The sequence below is a fragment of the Vombatus ursinus genome, unplaced genomic scaffold, assembly GCF_900497805.2.
Source record: "Vombatus ursinus unplaced genomic scaffold, bare-nosed wombat genome assembly UNPS02014801.1, whole genome shotgun sequence".
Classification (NCBI taxonomy): domain Eukaryota; kingdom Metazoa; phylum Chordata; class Mammalia; order Diprotodontia; family Vombatidae; genus Vombatus; species Vombatus ursinus.
In genome coordinates this window covers 16,083,206-16,105,766 of record NW_020954579.1, presented here as the reverse complement: position 1 = coordinate 16,105,766, position 22,561 = coordinate 16,083,206, and the positions used below count along the sequence as shown (strand labels likewise).

General features: G+C 39.3%; 1 protein-coding gene across 2 annotated transcripts in view; it reads left to right on the top strand.

Moving 5' to 3' along the window:
• The window catches only part of TMEM104 (transmembrane protein 104), an 80,361-nt gene that overhangs the window by 36,217 nt on the left and 21,583 nt on the right, over positions 1-22,561 (top strand). For both annotated transcript variants that reach the window (XM_027873401.1, XM_027873400.1), the window contains exon 9: positions 15,691-15,784. In XM_027873401.1, the coding sequence (XP_027729202.1) occupies positions 15,691-15,784 (94 nt within the window). The remainder of the gene's footprint in view (positions 1-15,690; positions 15,785-22,561) is intronic.

The window sequence follows — 22,561 nt, the reverse complement described above, 5'->3', positions numbered from 1 at the left end:
TTTGGATAGTCCACTGGATTATGTATTTCAAAGAAGCCACAGATATACTACTCATTTAGCTTTCCTTTCAAAACCATTTTCTTCATGTTCAAAAGTATTTCACATTTGCCCAATGATAACTGTAGCATTACCTAAATGCAATTTGTTCTAGAGTCGTCTAAGTGGAAGTAATAGAACTGTTAAAAGAATACTAGCTGGGGCAGCTAGGTGGCGCAGTGGATAGAGCACTGGCCGTGGAGTCAGGAGGACCTGAGTTCAAATCCTACCTCGGACACTTGACACTAACTGTGTGACCCTAGGCAAGTCACTCAACACCAATTGCCTCACCCAAAAAAAAAAGGAGGGGGATATTAGCAAAAAGCTCTTTAGCTCTGAGAGATCTTTTCTTGACTTCAGTAGAACATGAACTTGTCCCATTCTCAGCCTCTGGTGGAATCATGTATTGTACTTACTTTAGTATTTCAGGGTCTGTGGTTTCGTTATTGTGGACGTTTTATATTAATGTGTGTTTTCTTTAATAGTCTGTTTTTAGCCTTGTCTTCTCTTCTTCTCTCTTCCTGTATAATCTTCAGCTTGTTTACCCCATGACTACAGCAACATCTCTATGCAGATCGCTCTCAAATGTATATCTTCAGCCTTGACTTCTCTTCTGAGTTCCAGACCTACATCCCCAACTGCCTTTAGGAGATCTCTATCTGAATGGTTCCCTGGTACCTCAAATTCAACATGTACAAGACCCTCATTACCTTTCCCTAAAACCTGTTTCAGTGTCTGATTTCACTATTACTGCCTGTGGCACCACTATTCACCCATGTTCACAACCTTGGGGTTATTGTTGATGCTTCTTCCTCCCTCAGCTTTCTATCCAATTCAATTACCAAGACTTTACCTCTACATCATCTTTGACATCTATTCCCTCCCCTTGGTTCCTAATGCTACTACAATAATACAGGCCTTTATTACCACCCTCCTGTCTACTGGAGTTTTCCTCACAAATCTTCTTGCTTCCACACCCTCTCCATTCTGTTATACTATTGCCAGCATAGATTTTCTCACATGTGATGATGGTGGTGGTACAAGAAGTGTTATCATTATCAGTATGATGCTATTAAACAGGCCACCGGAAAGCCCCATAACACATTGCACCCTGACTTTGTGGATTATTGAAAAGCTTTTGACACAATTCTGCTCCAGTGGCTTATTCATGAAGAACAAATATATAAAATAGATCTTAGCATAGTGATAATGCTCGAGTTGATCTTCATGTGAAAAAATTATTCTTTATAACATGACACCCAGCATACTGTTGTCAAGAACAGTTGTTATAGGGCAGCTAGGTGGCGCAGTGAATAGAGCATAGGCCCTGGAGTCAGGAGAACCTGAGTTCAAATTCGGCCTCAGACATATGATACTTACTACCTGTGTGACCCTGGACAAGTCACATAACTCCAGTTGCCTTGTTTAAAACAAAAAAGTTTGATATAAAATGTGACTTCTTCCCAAGAAACAATTTAATAAACCTGCTGTGGTTCTGCCTATCCTTAAATCCATGTCGTCACTCCTGAATAGAACTGAATATGGTTTTCACGTCAGAAGGAGTCCTACCAAAACATTATATTAATTACTTGACGTACATGGATAACATCACACATGACTCCAATGAAAAACGTTAAACAGCTACTTCATCTTATGGAAACTTTCTCCAACAATTTCAAAATATCATTTAGACACAGTGAGTGTAAAATTCTTAATGTGTGCTAAGGAAGAATAGAGATAAGGTTTCAAACTTGAATCTAGAGGTCAAATTGAAACAATGGATGAAGGAAATACTTAAAAATACTCTGGTCTTCTCCAGGCAAGACACACTGAGCATAAGCTTAGCAAGGAAAATTGTGAGGCTAAGCATGTTCAGGGACTGACCAGCATTCTGAAATGAAAACTTAATGAGTACAACACATTTAAAGTAATTAATACCAGTACCAGTCAATATATACTTTTAGCATGGTAGAATGGATAATAATGAATCCAGCAGGTGTACAAACAAAAACCTGGACAGTGTTAACAAAACATGGGGCATCTATAAAAAGATTCACTCTTCACCAAAAAGAAGAAAACTGATAGGTGTTCTCAGCACTCCCAATAAACAGGTTAAAAATGTTTAGAAGTCCTGCTCTTGAGAACCAGTTCTTAAGTTTTCAATGTGAGCATTTACACCTCAGAAATCAGCAAACACTACTGATCAGGGCTTGATTTATTGTATACTTTATTGTCTAGACTTAACAGAGTGATGGAGAAATACTAATAATGCAGATTGAACTTAAAAGTGTGTCATGTGTACAATTTTTTCCTGGAGAACTGGTTGTTAAAACATTTACCAGTATACCCTTGAAGGGAACACATATAACATCTCTCCATAGTAGAATGTAACCTTGCTTATTACCTTATAGTCATTTATGTTTATGTTTCTCTTAACTCCTGTGTTTGAAATTCAGAGTTTCTGTGCAGCTCTAGTCTTTTCATCAGGAAGGCTTGGAATTCTCTGTTTTGTTAAAGTTCTGTATGATTATCCTCAGTTTTGCTGGGTAAGTGATTCTTGGCTGTGAACCTGTATTCTTTGTCTTCTGAAATATCATGTTCCAAGCTCCCTGTTCCTTTATAATGGTGGCTGCTAAATCATGTGTGAACCTGACTGGGGCTCTTAGATGTTTGAAATCTTTCTTTCTAGCAGCTTGCAATTTATCTTGTTTTGTTTTTGACCTGGGAGCTCTGGATTTTGATTAGAATGTTCTTGGGAGTTTTCATTTTGAAGTTCCTTTCAGGAAGTGACCAGTGACCATGCAAAAAAATGACCAGTGAATTCTTTCTATTTCCCTATCAGGATTCTGTCTGGTTCTAAAAGATCGGGGCAATTTTCTTGAAAATTTCTTAAATTATGATATGTAGGCTCTTTTTGGTCATGGCTTTTAAGTAGTCCAGTAATTCTTAAATTTTTCTCCTCAGTCTATTTTTCAGGTGAGTTGTTTTTGTCATGAGATATCTTACATTTTCTTATATTTTTTTCAGTCTTTTGACTTTGTTTTAATATTTCTTGTTGTCTCTTGGGGTCATTGGCTTCTATCTGGTCCATTCTGATTTCCAGGGAGTTTGTTGCTTGGGCAAAGCTTTGTACCTCTTGTGCCAGGCTGTTACTTCCCTTTCCATTTCTTTTTTCCATAGCTCTCATTTCTTTTCCAGTTTTTTCCTCTAGTGCTCTTTTTTAATTTATGAAAACATCTTAACTCTTTTTCCTAAAATTCTTGCTTTATCTCTTCCATAAATTCTGATTGAATTTGTTCCCAAGCAGTATTTTTCTTTGAGGCTTTGCTTGTAGATATTTTGGAGTCATTCTTTTTTTTCCTGGGTTTGTGTCTTGAGCATCCCTGTCACTATGGTAGCTTTTTTGGGTGCAGTTCTTTCTTACTCATTTTTGCAGCCTCCTTCCTGACTTTAGGTTTGATGTTAAGGCTGGGCCCTGCATACTTATGGAGAGAAGGTCTAGACTGGTCTTCCTGTTGTTTTCTCAGTATTGAAGGTTGTGTTATTCCAGGATCTCAGGGACACTTGCCTGCATGTTCCAGTTTCTGCACCTGCATGAGATCTTAGTACCCCAGTATATATCTGGGACCTCGTTTTTGCCCTAGTACACAGCCTTTCTCTGTTGTACTCTGCACAGAGTGCTCCTGGCCAGACACCATCCCCAGCACCTACAGATCTCTTCTCTGTGCTGACCTGGACTAGAAAAATGACCAAATGACTCGTGGTGATTTTTTTCTCTTGGATTTCCCTATCAGGATTCTATCTGGTACATTTTCTAGATATGTTTAAAGGAGGTTTGTTGTTTTGTGGGGTGGGAGGAAGACAGAGATAGAGGTGGCATTGAGTTCTCTGTACTTCTTACTACTTTGCCATCTTGCTGCTATGCACTTTCTCAACTGGAATCATTTTTGTCTTTGTTTCCCAGCCCCTAGGGAAAGTGTTGATTGATGAAAGCATATATTGCTAGCTTGTTGGATTTTCCAATGGTACAAGGCTTAGCAAGATAGCTCATGGCTTCATTCACAATCTTTATGGCTTTCTAAATCAAAATACGTCTCTCTGGCCAAAATATGTCTCTCTTATGTATGTTGTCTTCCTCATTAGGATGTATGCTCTGTGAGGTCAGGGTTTGAATCCACTTTTATATTTGTATCCACTGTGTTTAGTACAGTGCTTGGTATACAGTAAATACTTAACAAATGCTTACTCATTCATTCATCTCATATCATTATACTTCAGGCATACTCTTTTCCCCCCAATAGTTGGTATTTTTTTCTAATTACACGTAAAGACAATTTTTAACACTCATTTTTTATGTAAGATTTTGAGTTCCAAATTTTCTCCCTCTCTACTTCCCCTCCCCCCCCCAAGACAGTAAGCAATTTGGTATAGGTTATACATGTGCCATCATGTAAGACATATATCTATATTAATCATATTGTGAAAGAAGAAACAGAACAAAAGAAAAAAAGAACCATAAAAAAAAAGAAGGTGAAAATAGTGTGCTTTGATCTATATTTAGATTCTATCAGTTCTTTCTCTGAATGTGGATAGCATTTCCATCCTGAGTCTTTTGGACTTGTCTTGTATCATTGTATCATCAAGAAAAACTAAGTCAATCATAGTTGATCATCACACAGTGTTGGTGATACTGTGTATAGTATTCTAGTTCTGCTCACTTCACTTTGCATTAGTGCAGATAAGTCCAGATTTTTCTGAAATCCTCCTGCTCTTCGTTTCTTATAGCATAATAGTATTCCATTTTATTCATATACCATAACTTGTTTAGCTATTCCTCAGTTGATGGACATCTCCTCAATTTCCAATTCTTTGCCACCACAAAAAGAGCTACTATAAATATTTTTGTACATGTGAGTTCTTTTCCCTTTTTTATGATCTCTTTGGGATCTAGTAGTGGTATTGCTGGATCAAAGAGCATGCACAATTTGATTGCCCTTTGGGCATAGTTCCAAATTGCTCTCCAGAATGGTTGGATCAATTCACAACTCTACCAGCATTGCGTTAGTTTCCTATTTTTCTCACATTCTCTTCAGCATTCATCATTTGCATACTCTTAACTGGACCAAACTGGCCTGCTCTCTGTTTCAGGAACTATCATCTGTCTTTCCACATCCTTGCCTTTGTTCTTGTTACTGTCTTTGCCTGAAATGTTCTTCTTCTTTTTTGCCTTTTGAATTCTCACTTTTTCTTTAAAGCCCAATTTAGATGTCACTTTCTCCGCAAATCTTTTCCTTTTCTTTCAAGTCAACTTTTTCCCTTGGACACGAAGTAGCATTTTGTTTTGCACTTGAAAAATGGCTTTATCCTATAATGTTGTGCATTATAGTTATCTGAATTTGTGCTACCCCATCCCCACTATAATAAAAAGTACATATAAGTAAGAGCTTCTAAACTATCTCTCTCTGTGCTTAGCACATTACTCCGAATGCAGTAAATGCTTTCTAAATTTTTGAGTGAATGATTATTCACTTCACCAGTGCTGATCTTGAAGCCTCTTCATTCCATTGATTACCATTTGACCAACCTTCTGATGATGAGCCTTTCTGAAGTAACTAGATATATCTTTGAATAGTGACCAGGTACATAGTCTGGTAGATTCTGCAAAAGCATGTGTTCATTGGCATGGTCAGGGTTATCTCCATACCATAAGGTCATATTAGAGAGGGCTTTAGTGAAGGCATATATACCCTTCTCACTATTCACACAGCTACTGTCTTGGTAAAGACCCTCATCACCTCATTGAGCTATTGCCATAACCTGCTGGTTACTTCTAGGCTTTTCCCATTCCAATCCATTCTCCATGTAGCTGCCAAAGTGATTTTCCTGAAGCACAGATCTGACCATGTCAGTTCTCAATTCAATAAACTCCAGAAGTTCCCTATTGTCTATAGGAGAAAATATAACTCTTCTGTTTGGCTTTAAAACCCTTCACAACTTGTCCCCAATCTAACCTTCCAGCCTCATTATACTTTACTTCTTGACTTGCATTCTTAAGGTCTACCCAAAGTGGTCTTGTTGTTCTTACACGTAGCACTTTTCACATCTCCATGTTTTTGCACTGGCCATCCCTCATGCCTAGAATGCTGTTTTTACTGCTGTTTCATAGAATCCCTCACTTCCTCCAGAATTTAGCTCAAGTACCATCTTCTGTAAGAAGTCTTTCCTAATTTCCCCAACTGCTATTGCCCTCTGTCCCTAAACCACTTTGTATTTATTTTGTGTTCTGTATAGCTGTAGATATGTGCATGTTGTCTTCCTCAATAGATGCAAGTGAGCTCCTTGAAAACAGGGACTGTTTCATTTTCGTCTTTGTATTCACAGTGCCTAGAACATAATAGGCCCTTAATAAGTGCTTTTTGGTTAATACTCTAAGGACTGAAAAATATTTACTTAGGATGCAACACTCACAACTTAAGGATAAGAGGAGAACCAAACTACTCCAACTGTGAATTTGCAATTACTTGATCTCTTTCTCCTTTTGAATCATCTTAGACTAGAAAATCCCATAAAAATAAAAAATTATGAACTAGAGAATCATACAAGTTTCTGGGAAATGAAAATGGAATTCTTTAAATTGTTTAATTCTACTTTGGGATTTTATGTCCAATTAAGTTTTAATTTAGGGAAAGAATTCATTTGAGTTGTTCTTTAGCCTTAGCTAACTCACAGTACCTACCTTCCAACAAGAATGGCTTCAGTAGCCTTGAGTTGAACTTTATGTATCACTCTATGAGCTTGAAAGTAGTTTTAGGATCAGTTCATGGTGCTAGTTCAGAGAGCCCATCAGCAATGAGTCAACGGTATGTTATATTGTGTACCTATTAGACCCAGGCTTGCTTCTCCATATGTACACGAAACTCATATGTATAGTAAATAGCTGTATAGCATATCCCAGTATTTTTATAGGAAAAGAGTCAGTGTAAGCCCCATTCACCACTCTGAGAAGCTAGTGTCACACCAGCTAGAAATAACAGAGAAATCTGAATTCCAGCCCTGTAACAAGAAGGCTCTGTATGAATCTGCCTGCCTTTTATGTAAAAACCCCAGGAGCTCACAGGTGGAGAGGACAGAAAGCTGCTGAGGGCTGAGTTCTTGGCTGTTAGGAACCCTGACTCACTATAGTGTAAAAGCTAATGGTAAAAATACGTTTTTAGGGGAAAATAAATAAGCCCATGCTTTGAGAACCACCCAAGTAGCAATTTAGCCAGCATAACTGCGTTCTGCTCATAGCAGCCTGCTGGGCACAGGGTAGTTCACAAGCTACTGCCTTCAGTTCCTTTCCATTAAGTTCCCAGCTTTTCTTCTGCCCCAGTATTGAAGAAACACTCCATCCTCATCCCATCTTGCCCAATTCTGGAGTTCCCTGACTGCCTTTTCTGTTCTTTTTCTTACCTCAAGGCCAGTGCTACAAAAGGAGCTATCCTTCTTTTAAAAAGACCACTAAGTGTCTGCCCTTCTCTGTTCACTAGCTTTCATTGCAGAAGGTAACATGGCCAGGGCACAGAGTGAAACTGAAAACCCCACTGCCCCCCTCATGCATCCCGCATCCATCTGTATAGCAGATATTCTCTCTCCACTTCCTTCTGTCCCCTGTAAGAAGGGTATATGCTTACTTCTTCCCCTTTCTGCTGCTTTTCTTTTTGGAAGAGGATAGAGGGGAGAAAGAAGAGGACCAGTGGTGCTACTGAGTCCTGTCTAAACTTGAATCTTGATTAGCAATTAGAGCTTTTCCTTCCCTGGAAAGAGAGAAGGTCAACAACTTTTGAGAGAACCTGAGAGCTTTGGGGGAACTGATATTTTAGACAGCTTATGACAGTGTTTGGGAAATATTCATCAGTTGGCTGCAAATGATAAAGAGTTTTGTAAGGACCTCTTATAAGCAGCAGAACAACTTGGGATTATGGTGTGGAAATTTCAGTCCATAGGGCTAAGAACACCACTGAGGGGATTGGGGTGGTGGAGGAAAATGCAATAGGACTGACTCCCTGGGGACTGATGACAGGCAACATAGTTTTGATCATCTCCTGAAATTCCCCCAAGCCTTTTTCAGACAAATTTATTTTCTCATAGGAGAGAAGTATCATTATCCCCATCTAACTAATGAGTGCACAAAAACAGGTTTTGTTTGTTTGTTTGTTTTTTTAATTATTTTTTTAAAAACATGCTAGCTTCAAAATCTTTTCTGAAAAATCACAGAATCTGATAGTTAGAAGGACTTCAGTAGTCATTTAGTCTAATTTGTATCTGAAAGGAATTCAGTCTCTTCACCTTTTGCCTTTTTGTGAAAATGGTCTTTTCTACACCAGTGTAGTAAATTTTTAGGTGCCGTTTCTAAATATTTCTATATTCTTCCATCTTTCCCCTCCCAGAGAGCCATTCCTTATAACAAATAATGTTTTTAAATAAAAAAATAAGAAAAATTTAAAAATTGATTGATACATTTAAAAAAAATCTGGTATCAAATAGGGTGTTCTTCACTGTGGTCCCCAGCCTCTGCTGAGGGTGTAGGTGTCTTCTCATAGCTCTTGTCTGAGGCACAGTTCATTCTTGGTAATTTTACAACATTTGGTTTTGCTTTGAGGTAGTTGTTCTTTCCATTTATCTATTAGCACAGTGGCGTACCCTCCACACCTGGCAAGTAAGTAACAAGTGGCCTTTGTTTCACCAAAGTAGAAACAACAAATGGCAGAATTGACTCCAAATAAAGAATCTAACAAATTAGCAGAACTGGAATCCTATCACCTTCCCGTATCTGGGATTAACATTAGTTAGTAGGCACTCATTCCACTAAAGCAACCAAGATATAATTATTTAGTATATACTGTGCCCAGATTGCATTAAGAACTTCAAGAAAGGCCTCTTGGTGTTTCCCTGGGGAATTATGACTGACACATTAAACAAAGATTATCACCTGTTAAGTAATGTGGTGAGAATTCAAAAAGGAAAAACCACTAGGGATTAAGGTAGTTGGGGAAAATATGGAGCTAGTAGGAATTTGAGCTGGGCTTGAAAAGAAAGGTCAAATTTGGTGAAGAGTCCAGGTTGAGAAGAGCATCATGGGCAAAGACTAGAATTTGATTTTACAGGGGATTAGGAGAATTTCCTAACTAGAAAGAAAGTTAGTTATATGTTGGAGAATAGTGGAAAATAACATTGGGCAGGTTAGTAGAGTTAGGATTGAGTAGTTCATACTTACTGTAAAGTAATGCTCAAAGCCAAACAATTTGGAAGCTCCTCAATCAAGGCTTCTTAACTTGTAGGGCTAAATGTGAATTTCATTCCAGCCATGTAGCAGAACATAGGAACAAAAGAGATGAGTCTAAAAGTTATTTTGTTATTGTGTTTATATGTATATGTATATATGTGTGTGTGTGCATATGTATGTGCATATGTATTTGTGTATTACATGCCCACGTGTGTTCTGTTTTCCTATTTGGAGCAATTGAACAAAAGATATACTGTATCTCCACTCTTAAGCATCTATATATTTTATATAAAACAAGATTAAGAAAGGAATAATCATGTACATTGAAGCCTTCCATTTATAAAACTGATTGACACAAAACTGTGTAAGATTTAGCTACGTGACAAATAAAGCTCATTATAAATCCTATATGATCCAGATCATCTTGATTTGAGTTATATTCCACAGTCTTCCTTAATAGTAACTCACTTTTATGTACCACTCCAAAGTTTACAAGATTCTTTTTTCATGACAGTAAACCATATCTTCTCCATTTTGCAGCTGAGGAAACTGAGTGTAGGAGTAATTAGGTGCCTTGTCCAGGGTCATCTGGCAATAAGTGTCAGAAGAATATGTATCAGTGCTAAAAATCAAACAAAAAAAAAAAGAATATGTATCAGAGTCAAAATAGTAACCAAGGTGTCTCCTGACTACAAGTCTAGCATGCTTTTAACTATTCTATACTTTCTTCTGCCCCAAGTAACATGTTATTAATTTTTTCTATTAAGAAGTTATGTTGTTATTAGGTATTGTTGCACAAAATGGGGTCTGATCATACCACTCCTAGGAGATGAATGGAACTTATTATTAATGATTCATTTCTTGTCTACAATTAATATCCTTTTAAAATGAATGTTAATCTGGTTACAGTGTTTTTTTCCTTTCTATTCCTGTCTTTCCAAGCAAAGGTGTTATCCTGTCAGAAATATCTCAGTATTCAACCCTGACTAACCCATTTAGGATTTGTTTCTCTCTCTCTCACACATCTTTCAAACACAGACTATACCCTTTGCTCCTCCTGAAAAAATGTATCTTCACATCTCCAGCAGGTCAATGGATCAGATTTGTCTTAAAAACAGAAGTTTGTCTATTGTCCTTAAATTACAGGATTGGAAGGAATGAGGTCATGCCTCCTTCCTGTCGGTCCCATCTCCTTGCTAATTATGTTCAAGTGAACATAGTGCCTTTTCTATTATGCATAGTATGCAAGAAGGAACACAGCCTGGGTTCAAGCACTACCTCTGCCATACACTGGATGTGTGACCCTGGATAAGTGATTTAATGCCTTAACTCTCCAAGATTAGAAATTGCAGCATTGCTAGAGGAAATTTCTCAGCAGGAGCAATTAAATCATATGTATAGTGACTACTACCACTTCCACCCTCACCTCCTCCTCCAAAAAAAGAAGAGTCTTCGGGTGCCATGTAAACATTATCTCGATTACCCATTCAAGACCCTAGCAAATATCTTTATCACTCCTTGGATGTCCATTGATCCAGGAAGGTGGAAGGATCTCCAGGCCTCTATATCTATAGATCAATAGGTAGGTATTGATATGTCAATATCAATATATATCAATATAGTATAGGTGGATCTAGCTTATTATTGATGACCAATTTGAGGATTTTATTATAGCCAGAAAATTTTTCCTTTTAAATAAATTTGACCTGATAATACCATTTGGGAGATAGGAAATTGTTTTAGAAGCTGGCTATTCTGTATGACCTTATTTAGGAGATACAGGAGAGTAATCTGGCTCATATTTAAAAAAAAAAAAAAACCAGTGTATAAGAACAGTTTTGAACATTGCTACTAGAGAGAATATGTATAATTCATAAATTGCTTTTGTCTCAGCCTGGACCTAACACTTTTAATTCCATTTAGATGCTGGTGTGTCTTTCTCTCTTGAAGACCCTGCCTCTTCCCAGGACCCAAAGCAGCTTTACTGTTTTGTGGCAACACTCCTTCACTTCTCTCTAGTCCTTTGTCCTTTTTCACTTTGAATGCTTGCTCCATTGCTGCTTCTCGATTCTGCTTTGTGCTAATTTTCAAAAGACACCTGTTCCCTAATTATCTCCAGCCTTTGTCTGTCTCTGATGCACGGTCTCAGTTGCCTCCGATGTATGAGCTAATCAGCTCTTTGAAAGGGGCCAGTGTTTAACAGTCTGTGTGTGTTTGCCGAGACCAAGTTGGGTCATGAGTGGTGTACTTGACTCTGTGTGCTTAGTTATTTAAAAATTGTTACAAAAACCAGCCCTGTCTGTTGACCAGCCTTGAATATGAAATTGCTGGACTGTGTCTTCAAAAAGATCTTCTCAGAGATGCCTTGTCTATTGTTGTAGAAGGTGACACCATCCCCCTAGTCTGTCAGGCTCACAACGTGGAAGTCAATCTGGACTCCTCACTATCTCTCACCCTCCCATATCCAATCTGTTGCCAAGGCCTGTTTATTTTACCTTTGCAACATCTCTCAAATAGGCCCCTTTCTCTCCTGCCACCACTCTAGTGCATACCCTCTTCATTTTACACCTGGACCATTTTAATGGCCTGCTGATGGGTCTACCTGTTTAAGTCTCTCCCCACACTAATCCATTCTCCATTCAGCCACCAAAATGATCTTCCTAAAACACAAGTTGGATCATGACACCCTCTTACTTAATAAACTTCAGTGGCTTCCTCATTCCAGAATCAAATTCAAAATGCTCTTTGGCATTCAAAGACCTTCATAACCTATCCCCATCAACCTTCATAACCTATCCCCACCAACCCCCACCTTTCCTGCCTTCTTACCCCCTACTCCCCCAACATATACTCTTCCATCCAGTGACACTGGCCTATTTGTTGTTCCACAAATAAAATACTTTATTTCTCAGCTCCAGGAATGTTTTCTGGTTGTTCCCCCTTCCTGGAAAGTTCTCCCTCCTCATCCCTGTCTACTGACCTCTCCTGACTTCCTTTAAGTTCCAACTAAAATCCCACCTTATACAGGAAGCCTTTTCCAATCCCTCTTAATACTAGTGCTGTCCCCTTGTTAATTATTTCCTATTTATCCCATATATAGCTTGTTTGTACATATTTGTTTGTTGTGTCTCTCTCTCTCCCCTTCCCCCCCATTAGGTCATAAGCTGCTCGAGGGCAGGGGTTGTCTTTTGCCTCTTTTTGTATACGCAGCTCTTAGCACAGTGTGTGACACTTAGTAGACACTTAATAAATGTTTATATGATTGATTGATTGCCAGGCACTGTGCTAGGCACTGGGGATACAAATACAAAGAATGAACCAATCACTACTCAACACTACACTTTTAGAAGACAAGGGATATCTTCTATATATTTGTGTGCCTAACATATCGGAGTTCCTTACACATAATAGACTCAGTAAGTTGTAGGTGTTGAAGAGAGATCTAGTGCAAGCGGTGGGGAGGTAATTGTGACCATGTAAAAGCCTCATCCAGCTACTTGCAACACAATAATCATATTCACAAACACTAGGCTTTATTCTTGCTCATTTGTTCTGCATTGTGCTCCCATTCTTAACCTCCCGTGCTGCTTAAATCCCCAGTACCTTTTGGACTTCTCCTTGTGATCTCACCCTTCCAACTCTTCCCAGATTTCTTATATTGCTTCCCATAATGAATACTGATCCAACCGACACCAGAACTACTCCTATAATTTCCCCCCAAATGGCTTCTGTAACATTTCCATCTCACTAAGTTGTGCTGTCAGATAACCCCCTGTCCTGTTCAACTTGAGACTAACTCCAGAATACATATGCCACTATTCTCTATTAATTTCTAGCAGGATCTATTTGGCACTGTCCTTCCCTCAGTACATCCTTAACCCTTGGTTCTTTGAACCATTCAGTACTAAGTAGAAGTACCTTTAAAGAGGAGAGAGTCCTGGGTGTGATGAACAGAAATGGATGGCATCTCTGTGTTTGCGTTTTATACAGTCCTAATTGTCCTATTTCAAAAATGATGTTCATCTGTCTACTAAAACCATTCAGAAGACTCTTTACAATTCTATCATTCATTGAAGTAGTGGCACCAAAATGAGTACCAGATAGCCTTGTCATTTTTCACATGGAGAAACTGAAGGTCAGAAAGGTGAGACTGACCTCCAGTCAAGCACAGAATTGGGGAACTGAACCAGGAGTTGTTTCTAGTGTGCTGTGGTCCTTTGGGAACATTTGTAGCAAATGACTTTGTATTTATTCATCTTCCCCAAGTCACTTTCCTCTCCCACCCTTCAAAAAGAAACTCATCAGTGGAAAGCTTCCCTGAAGTGGTAATTTTCCTAAATGACTTAGTGATGGTGCTGCATACACACTTGCTACAGAAATCTAAGTGGTGACTCTGGCTGCATGACTGCATTCTCAGTGTCCCGCTCTGGAGGCAAGGTGAGAGGGGAAGAAGATCAAAATTCTAGTGGTCCCTAGGTTTTCCCCAGAGCTACCTGACCCCTAGTTCCACCTGAGTGCTTCAGCTTTACCCTGTCTTGAACAAAATCAGCAGAGAGCTTTAGTCTCTCAAGTGAATAAGAGCTCTCAATTTGGCTCTTTCTCCCCATCCCTGGTGACTGCCAAGAGACCTTATCCGCCCTGCCTAATTAGAGCCTTTTCCTTGAGCAACACTTTAGTCTTTAATGTCATTCATTCTCACAGCAGTAATGGACTTGGATAAGAGGTCACAGCTTCTTCACACATCCTGCTGTCCCCACGCCCCCACTCTCTTCCACATCGCTCTTCTTCCAGGCAGCTTGGGGTGGGGGAAGGTAGTACAGCTCATCCTCCCCGTTGTGCCAAGCACCTGCCTGTCACAGGGGCCATGATGAGCAGCTCTAATGTATTCACTGAGATCACAGGACTGGAGCCTTGCTCCCAGAAGTTTGTCTCTCTCTCTAACGTTTCAGCTTTCGGGAGCCCAGTCTGGTGCATCTCTGGTGGGTATCATTAGCATTAATGTGAGAAAATGGCACAGTGTAAATGTTAATAAGGTCTGATGCTAAGAGCAGCTTCTGAGTGGCAGACTGGAAATGGAATCATCATCTTAACTCCAACTAACAGCTTAATTCTTCTCCCGTGCCCTGAAATTTGGCATGAAAGTCTTCTCCACACCCTTGAGTCAATACTTTGCAAAGCTTTTGTGTAAAGAGAGTTCCGGTTTTTCAGAAATCAGTTTCCAAGGGAAATGGAGAAAAATCTTTTTTTTTTTTTTCGTGAGGGCAATTGGGGTTAAGTGACTTGCCCAGAGTCACATAGCTAATGAGTGTTGTGTGTCTGAGGCCTGATTTGAATTCAGGTCCTCCTGACTCCAGGGCTAGTGCTCTATCCACTATGCCACCTAGCTACCCCTGAGAAAAATCTCTTGTAAATACTTTTTTCCTGCTGCTAGAAGAAAAGAGAGAGCTAGTTTGTCCCAGGTGATCTAGATCTTCGAGTTCACCACAAATCTTTGCCAGATTTGGTTCCTTTTCTCTTCATCCTATAATGCTACTGCTATATGTGGTTTGCTCCAGAGGTCAGTCCTGGCTGCTCTCTTCCAGGTCTCTTCTTCGTTTGTTTAAACTAAAAGATTTATTTGATTAATTACTGCCTAATTGATTATTTATTCCAGGTCACTTCATCAGTCTATACTGTATTAATCTGTATTTAATACATTGTTTGTAAGTGTTCCTAAGTCTGTTCATGTATGCTATCTCTCATCATCTATGTCTTTTCATTCTCCTTTCCCTGAGATCTCATACAAAGTTCTACACACAGGTGACTTACCCATTTTCTTGGTGGCACTCTGAGTATGCCTAGGAATCTAGTCTCAGAAACTCATAAGTGAGGGGAAAGTGAATAGTTTTCATTTCTGATTCCATCACTGATCCGTGAAATTTATCCAAGTCTAGGATAGTTTCACCCCACTTAGCCTAAACTGACCCAGATGAAAATTGAATTAGACATTAACCACAAGCACAGGATAGTTGGAGGCAGCTAGGTGGTATGGTGGATAAAGTGCTGAGCCTGGAGTCAGGAGGACCCAAGTTCAAATCCAGCCTCAGATATTTACTAGATGTATGACCTTGGGCAAGTCATTTCTTCTCTGTTTGCTTCAGTTTCCTCATCTGTAAAATAAGGATAATAGTAGCACTTATTTCACAGGGTTGTTGTGAGGATCAAATGAGATAATATTTGTAACAGTGCTTTGCACAGTGCCTGGAACATAATAGTGGATATTATATAAATGCTAGCTAGTATTATTATTATTATTATAGTTCCCTACATAAACATTAAGTTATTTACAGACTATCCTTTTCTTTCTTTTTTTTTTTTTTTTTGTATTTACTCTAGTTTTTCTTCCCTAGGCTGTGTTCACACTACTTCTTGGACCTTTCACCTTCTTTGATGTCCAGAAGACCAAATACCTCCAGATCTTGACATCTCTGATGAGATGGATTGGTAAGTCTGAGAAATATTACAAGTCCATTCCATTTCTTTTTCTCCTTCTCCCCTACTTCCTGTTCTATGCCTTTCTGGGAATTCCATCTCTTTATCACAATCATAACTGACAATGCCTTCTTTCCAAGAAACTTGAGCATTTAATTCAAGAAATAGTTTTAAGTACCTGTGGGAAAGCACAGTCACATGTTGTTTCACGTATTCTCTAATTAGCCCTGCAAGGTAAATAGGAGACAGGAGTGTATTCTTTGTTTCACTGTGGTTGATGAAGAGAAACTGAGGGCTCAAAAGGATAAATGACTTGGCCATTGACACACAATGATGAGATAGGGCCCTGGATTCCCAGCTGCATTCCTGCTGAAACAGAATGCTAATTGCTGTGTATATGAAAGCTAAATACTTTGCTCTACACCTTTCAAAGAGTATTGGGCCAGCAGCAGATCATTAGTTGTCACGTGTGCTGCTTAACCACACGTGTTAGAAACTTCCCAGGACATTCATTAGCCATGAAGAGGCACGGCAGCCAAAGAATTTCTTTTAAAACAATGAAAGCCCTATTAGACAGGATCAGTCTACTTCCATAGGTGCAGTTTGGGGGAAATGCACACATAACAATTTTATCAAAGATAGTTCAGCCAAAGCAGTCTGTCTTAGGCCAAGAAGCTGAGGATACCATCTTATCCACCTAGGCTTAAACGTATGAGGATTTGGGATTCTTACTTCCCTATTTCAACAAACCATCCCCAGGGTGAATAGGACATTTGTTTTGGTTGGTTCCGGGTATCTAGAGAAGAAATGAACCTGTTAATGCCTCCAGCACATTTTAGTAGGAATGAATAGTTACAGTTTGTTGGTTGGACAGTATCGTAGAAGATATATTTCTTTTGCACAAAAGGTGAGTGGGTTGCTGGAGCAGGGTGTTGAAGGGGAGCCCTGGGTAAGTAGATGGCCAAATACAGGGTGCTGATCTCTACTAGCTAAATTCTTGTTTGGTGTTTATGGAAAACCTTTTCTGTGGGGCCAGGAAGAAACTCTTTACTCTGTGCAATTGGTGGGATGGAAGTTTGATAAGGAAAGTGAGAATATACAGAATGGAGCATTCCATGGCTCTTAATTGACAGCTCTGGAAAGGCTAGTTGGCCAACACAGAGAGAGTAAAAATAAATTGTCCTTTATTAGGCAGTTAGAGATACCTGAGCTTTTGATCTTTAAAGACTACCTTGAAGGCATAAGAAAGATCAGTGGATTTGGTAATCATATAAGTGAAAAGGCTTTGCTAATTCCTCTCCACCACCCCCGCCCCCAAACAATATACTACAGGGGGATAACATAACCATTAACCTAGAGGTTTTCATTGGCACATATGTCAAACCTTGTGGAAACTATAGAAGAAAATAGCTGTAGGGATGATCATAAATGGAAATTATATCAGGTAATAAGAAAGCCTCACATTACCGTATTACTACTGCCCTTCCCTCCCTTTCACCCTTTTACCAGAGAAGCAATTTTCTCTATGGGAAATTCAGAGGGTGGGAACTTGAGAGGTTGCAGGAAAAAATTTATTCAGTAAACTAATGAATCATTAGAACAATGACTAATAAGGGCGTGATCTAATGGGACAATTTAGACTTTGTCAATTACAGAGTGCCTTTGGCTGGAAAAACTTACAGATGATGATTTGCTCTTACAAAGTCAGCTGATTGAATTGTAGGCTCCAGATGGGGATTGCCCTTTGTATCTTTTTAGATGGATAAAATGGGGAGTTCTGCATACTTGCCCCATAGGAGATGAATTACCTGAAATTAATGGAGGGCAGAAAAGGAAGGAGTAAAGTATTTAAATAGATGAGTTTGGTAGATTGGATTTATACACTTTTGCCTCAGCCCCCCAATTCTTATGAACAGCCAGTTTTGAGTATCATTAGATTCGATCTTTGGGTCAGACACCTACTAGAATGGCATCAGACTTTAGACATGGGGTCCTCCTTAACAGGACTTCATACAAACCTGGGCAGATCAATTGTTGGGAGATTTGGGCAGCCATAGTAGCTGTACAGCTCACCACACAAATAAGCACTCTGATCATGATGGGAGAAGTCACAGTGCTCACTGTTACATTAGGTGGGCAGAGGTGGGCAGCTCCTATAAGGAGCTTTGGGTGTGGCTTTTGAAATACAGGGTAAGTAGAAAGTAAATAAGATTATTGGTGGTCATCTTGGAAGTGAACGGAATATTAGAAAATTATATTGGGATGTCCAGGATCAGGGCAATAAAGGTCATTCTGCCTTCAAAATTTAAGACATCTCGAAAACCTTTGTTCTCTGATCATCAGAGCCACCCAACTGTTTGTGGATTTGAGGGATTATTGTAATGAATTCCCTGAAGTCAAGGGTTGAGGTTGGTACTGAGGCTTGGAAAGTAGGGTGCTGCCAAACAAATAAGGGGCTGCAAAATATTAGTAGAACAGGGGACCCTCAACAACTTTTTTGGAGGAAATACCACTGAGAGAAGCTATACTCTTATTCAGGAGAAGGTGGATAGAAGGAACCCCCTTTTGGGGTCTCATTATGATGATTGATCAAGAGGAGTATATTCTGAGCATGGATACTGTGAATCTTGGGAGTTGGTATCTGTACAAAGGCTTTTGGTAGCTTCTGTGCCTGTTATGTAGGATGAAATAGAAGCCTTTGGAGGTTACTGAGCCATTCCTTGTGGTTCTCCCAACAAAATGGATGGGGCATAGGAGGCTTCCATTGTTAAACAGAAATGGCACATCCAAAACTATGCTCACTTGGACCCTCCAGCTTTTAGTACCTTCCATGACTAGGTTGTGATTTTGCCAAAGGCTATGATTTTTAATCTCATCTCCAGTGATTTGCCTCTTCCATTAACTCAGTGGGCCCCTGCCTACAAGAACCTGAGAAATGTTGTTTGGCTGGGTTTACTCGTTGGTTGCTTGGCTGTACCCATTATGAGAGATATTTATGCAATTAGACTTTGGCAATGGTCAGTCCAATAACTGGAACCACTTTGAGAGGTGAGAGACCTAGCAAGTACTCCCTTTCTGCCAAGCTTCGAGCTATGTGGCTGGCACTTCACTCCAATGGTGTCATGGCCCCAGGTTTTAGGAGAATTACCAGATTAGATTGAACTACTTTTGAACACAGACTCAATTGACCTTTTCTAGCCCTTCCTCATTCCATCCTCCATGTAGTGTCTGAACCTCAAAGTTTCTGACTCCATCTCTCCTCAGAAGACCCTGTACAACCTGGGGTTATACTGCTCTGGTTTTCATTAATTTTCCTTTCCCCCAAGATAGTTCAGACAGCTCCTTACTAAAAAGATTTTGGAAGACCAATCAGCGGAAGTGTTGGGAGGTGATTTTTTCTTTTTAGTGAAGTGAGAAGGGGCAGCTAGGTGGCGAAGTGGATAGAACACTGGCCCTGGAGTCAGGAGGACCTGAGTTCAAATCTGGCCTCAGACAAATGACACTTACTAGCTGTGACACTTTGGACAAGTCATTTAACCCCATCGCCTAGCCAAAAAAAAAAGAAAAAGAAAAAGAAATGAGGAAAGTGAAACCACATTTTTATAATCTCAACAAATCAGCTCATTTGGAAAAAGGAAAGTCCTTTGGCTGACTTGATGGTAATTTTGAATCACTAGGCAAAGGTGAATGGGAATCTTCCTCTAACTCCTGTAAAAGAAAGGAGTGAGCTCCTCCATGTAGGCATTAAAATTTGGCACCGTCCCTTTGACGGGGCTGTGAGAGAGGGGAAGTTTAACTTAGTGGGTGAGGGAACACCCAAGCAGGTGATTGTGTAGAGTCCCAGTATCAACTTAGGTTCTGGAGAAAGCTGGAGTCAAGAGTCCTATTACCTCATAACTGTCTTGATTGAAACGATTCAGCCCTGTGATTGCATCAGATATGTTGTCAATTATTGTGTGAACCTAATGTTCCTGGTGCTGCTTCTGGCTATCATGATAGTTTTATCTCAGAAGACAGTTTGAACTGCGCCTGAAATTACTCTCCATTTTACAAAAGGGTATTTATGTTGTTTTATGTTTTTGTTAAGTTCCTTCAATTGCTAGGGTTGTTTTAAGGTTATTTTGGTGATGGACTGTCCCCTAGGAAATTTTTGGGACCTTACCTCCAAGGGCATTAGAGTATAGAAGGAATTTTTTATTTTATGAAGATGTCAAGGGGAGTGCTAGGGGCTGTTGCCCCAGGAGGAGCTGTGTACCTCTGAGGACAGGGTCTCATCTACAGCCGGATCATAGCCAGAGCCTCTTCCTCCTCCTTTTGCTTTCACCTTCTCTTCCACTTTCCCTTCTGAACAGGTCAGTGGAAGAGAGAAGCATTTTATATCTTTTTATCATTAGAGTTGTGTTTTTTCAATTGTTTAATTAGTAAGATTGTTTTTATTGTATTTTATGATTCAGGAGTACCTCATTTCATTTTAATCCTGGAGCCTGAATCAGAGGATGTAGTTTAGTCCTGGCTTAGAGTAGTTGAGATAGGTCTGTTTAGTTACAAGTGGTTGTAAGTTTATGCTTCAGCTTTGGATCACCCAACATCCCAGTCTTTGTGTGAGCTTCAAGGTAGAGGTCACAAACAAAGCTGAGCTTTTTCTGTGTTGCCCAATCTCCTGCTCTAACCCTTTCACTAAGCATAACTTCTTCTGCACTTTAATTCCAATTACATCTTACCATGATGCGTAGAAAACACTTTGATGATAGCCTCATGAAAGACTCAAATGAACTATACAGACAGACTCGGTGCACACCAAAACTGTTCAGATAATTTTCAGGCATCCTTTTATCTGGAAACTTCTAGCTTTCTCACTTGTAGGATTACAAACTACATTGTAATGAAGATAATAAAACGTTAGCTTTGGAAAAAACCTCAGAAGTAATTTAGTCCAACCATCCATACCGTGAGTGAATCCCATTTATAATTTGCTTGACAGATGGTCATTCAGTCTCTGCTTCAACACTTCCAGTTCTGGAGAGCTCACTACATTCTATAGCTATAATTGTTAGGATATTCTTCATTAAACTGAATCAAAATCTGCCTCCCTATAACTTCCATTTTTGCATTTCTACCCTCAGGAATGGCATAGAATAAGTCTCATCCCTTTTTCATAAGATAGCCTTTCTTATTTTGAAGACATTTATCATAACTCTACCTAAATCTTTTCTTCTAGAGGCTAAACAAGCACAATTCTTTTGACTTTCCCTTATATAACATGATTTCCAATCTTTCACCATCTTGTTCATTCTCCTCTGGATTTACACTGGTTTTCCAAATTGCCAACAGCTGTCAGATCAGTGCAGAGCACAGAGCTACTCTTACCTCCCTCATTTTGGACATTATATTTTTATCTATCCCACAATCATATTAACTTTTTTTGGTAATCATATCACATTATTGTCTCATTAGTCATTTGAAACTTCTCCTTGTCATCCTCATCCTGTATTTGTGCAATAGACTTTTTCAAGCTAAATGCATGCCTTTACATTTATCACTGGCAAATTTCATCTTGTTAGTTTTGATAAATTAGTTTGTTTTAACCAAATTTCCAACCTGTCAAGATCTTTTTAAAACTTGATTCTGTCATTCAGCATATTAACTCTTTCTTCCAACTTTGCATCGTGTAAATCTGACATACATATTCTATCTATGTTTTCTTTGTCCCCCTGAGAAACCCCATCCAATACATAGCATAGTCTGAATCCTTAGTTCAGTTGGTCTTATCATATATGTTACTCTGAGAGGTAATGCCCTCATCTTCGATTTCTAAGCAAGTCAGCCCCATTGGTTGTTGTGGAAAAACTGTGACCATGTGAATTAGGAACACCAATATTAGCCATTCCCATGAATAGTAGTATTAATACCAAGTCACTCTGAGTAATAGAGGGGAATGTCTCTATATGTCTGAAGTCAGGGTGGCCTAGAAATACAGGACAGCCACTTCTTTTCTTGATAGTCTGTAAACATTAAAGATTTGCAAGCCCTAATGCTCTTCAAAGAAAAAGGGGTATTTTTGTTAAGTAGTGGTTCATAAAGATGAAAAATGCAAACCCTTCATTGGTCCAAATACTTTTGCCCCAGTTACACTATCCTTGCAGCTCACCCTGGGTCCTTGAGAACCTGACACCTGTCTGGCTCATGATTGGTCAGTCCTGCACTCACAGTATTGACAGTGGGGAGGAGGATCATTAAATCTTAGCACAGATGCTGTGTCTTGTTCTTATTTTCTTCCCCTTGTCAGGGAGGACAGAGGCAATATTAGGAAAGGTGTAGGAGAAATTCATGTTTTAACGTGATCAAGAGACAGCTGCCCCAGATAATGATAGTTAATAGCCTTCGCAGTACCTCTGTGACTATTTAGCGCAATGGATTTTTTCTGTGTCTCATGAGCAATACACATATTAAGGGATAGAAAATTACAGGAGGGAGCTTATAATAAATAGTAATTTTTGGCAGTGCAGAATGTGAGACAAACTGGACTTGATTCAGATCCAGAACCCCACCCACAAAGGGGGCTTTGACCTTTTGCCAGAAAGGCCTACAGGTACATGTAGGTTTCTTCTTGTACTGTATTTTTCCTATTTTAGTCCAATTGTTATGACCATACCTTCACCATGAACTATATTACCATCCTTTCCAGCTTTTAAAACAAAATTAGCTTCTGAGGTGCTATAGAAAGTATCCAGAAGTTGAATCTGGCTGAGCTTTTGTGCAGAACAAGGCTTTCGTCCTTTGACTAGGAGC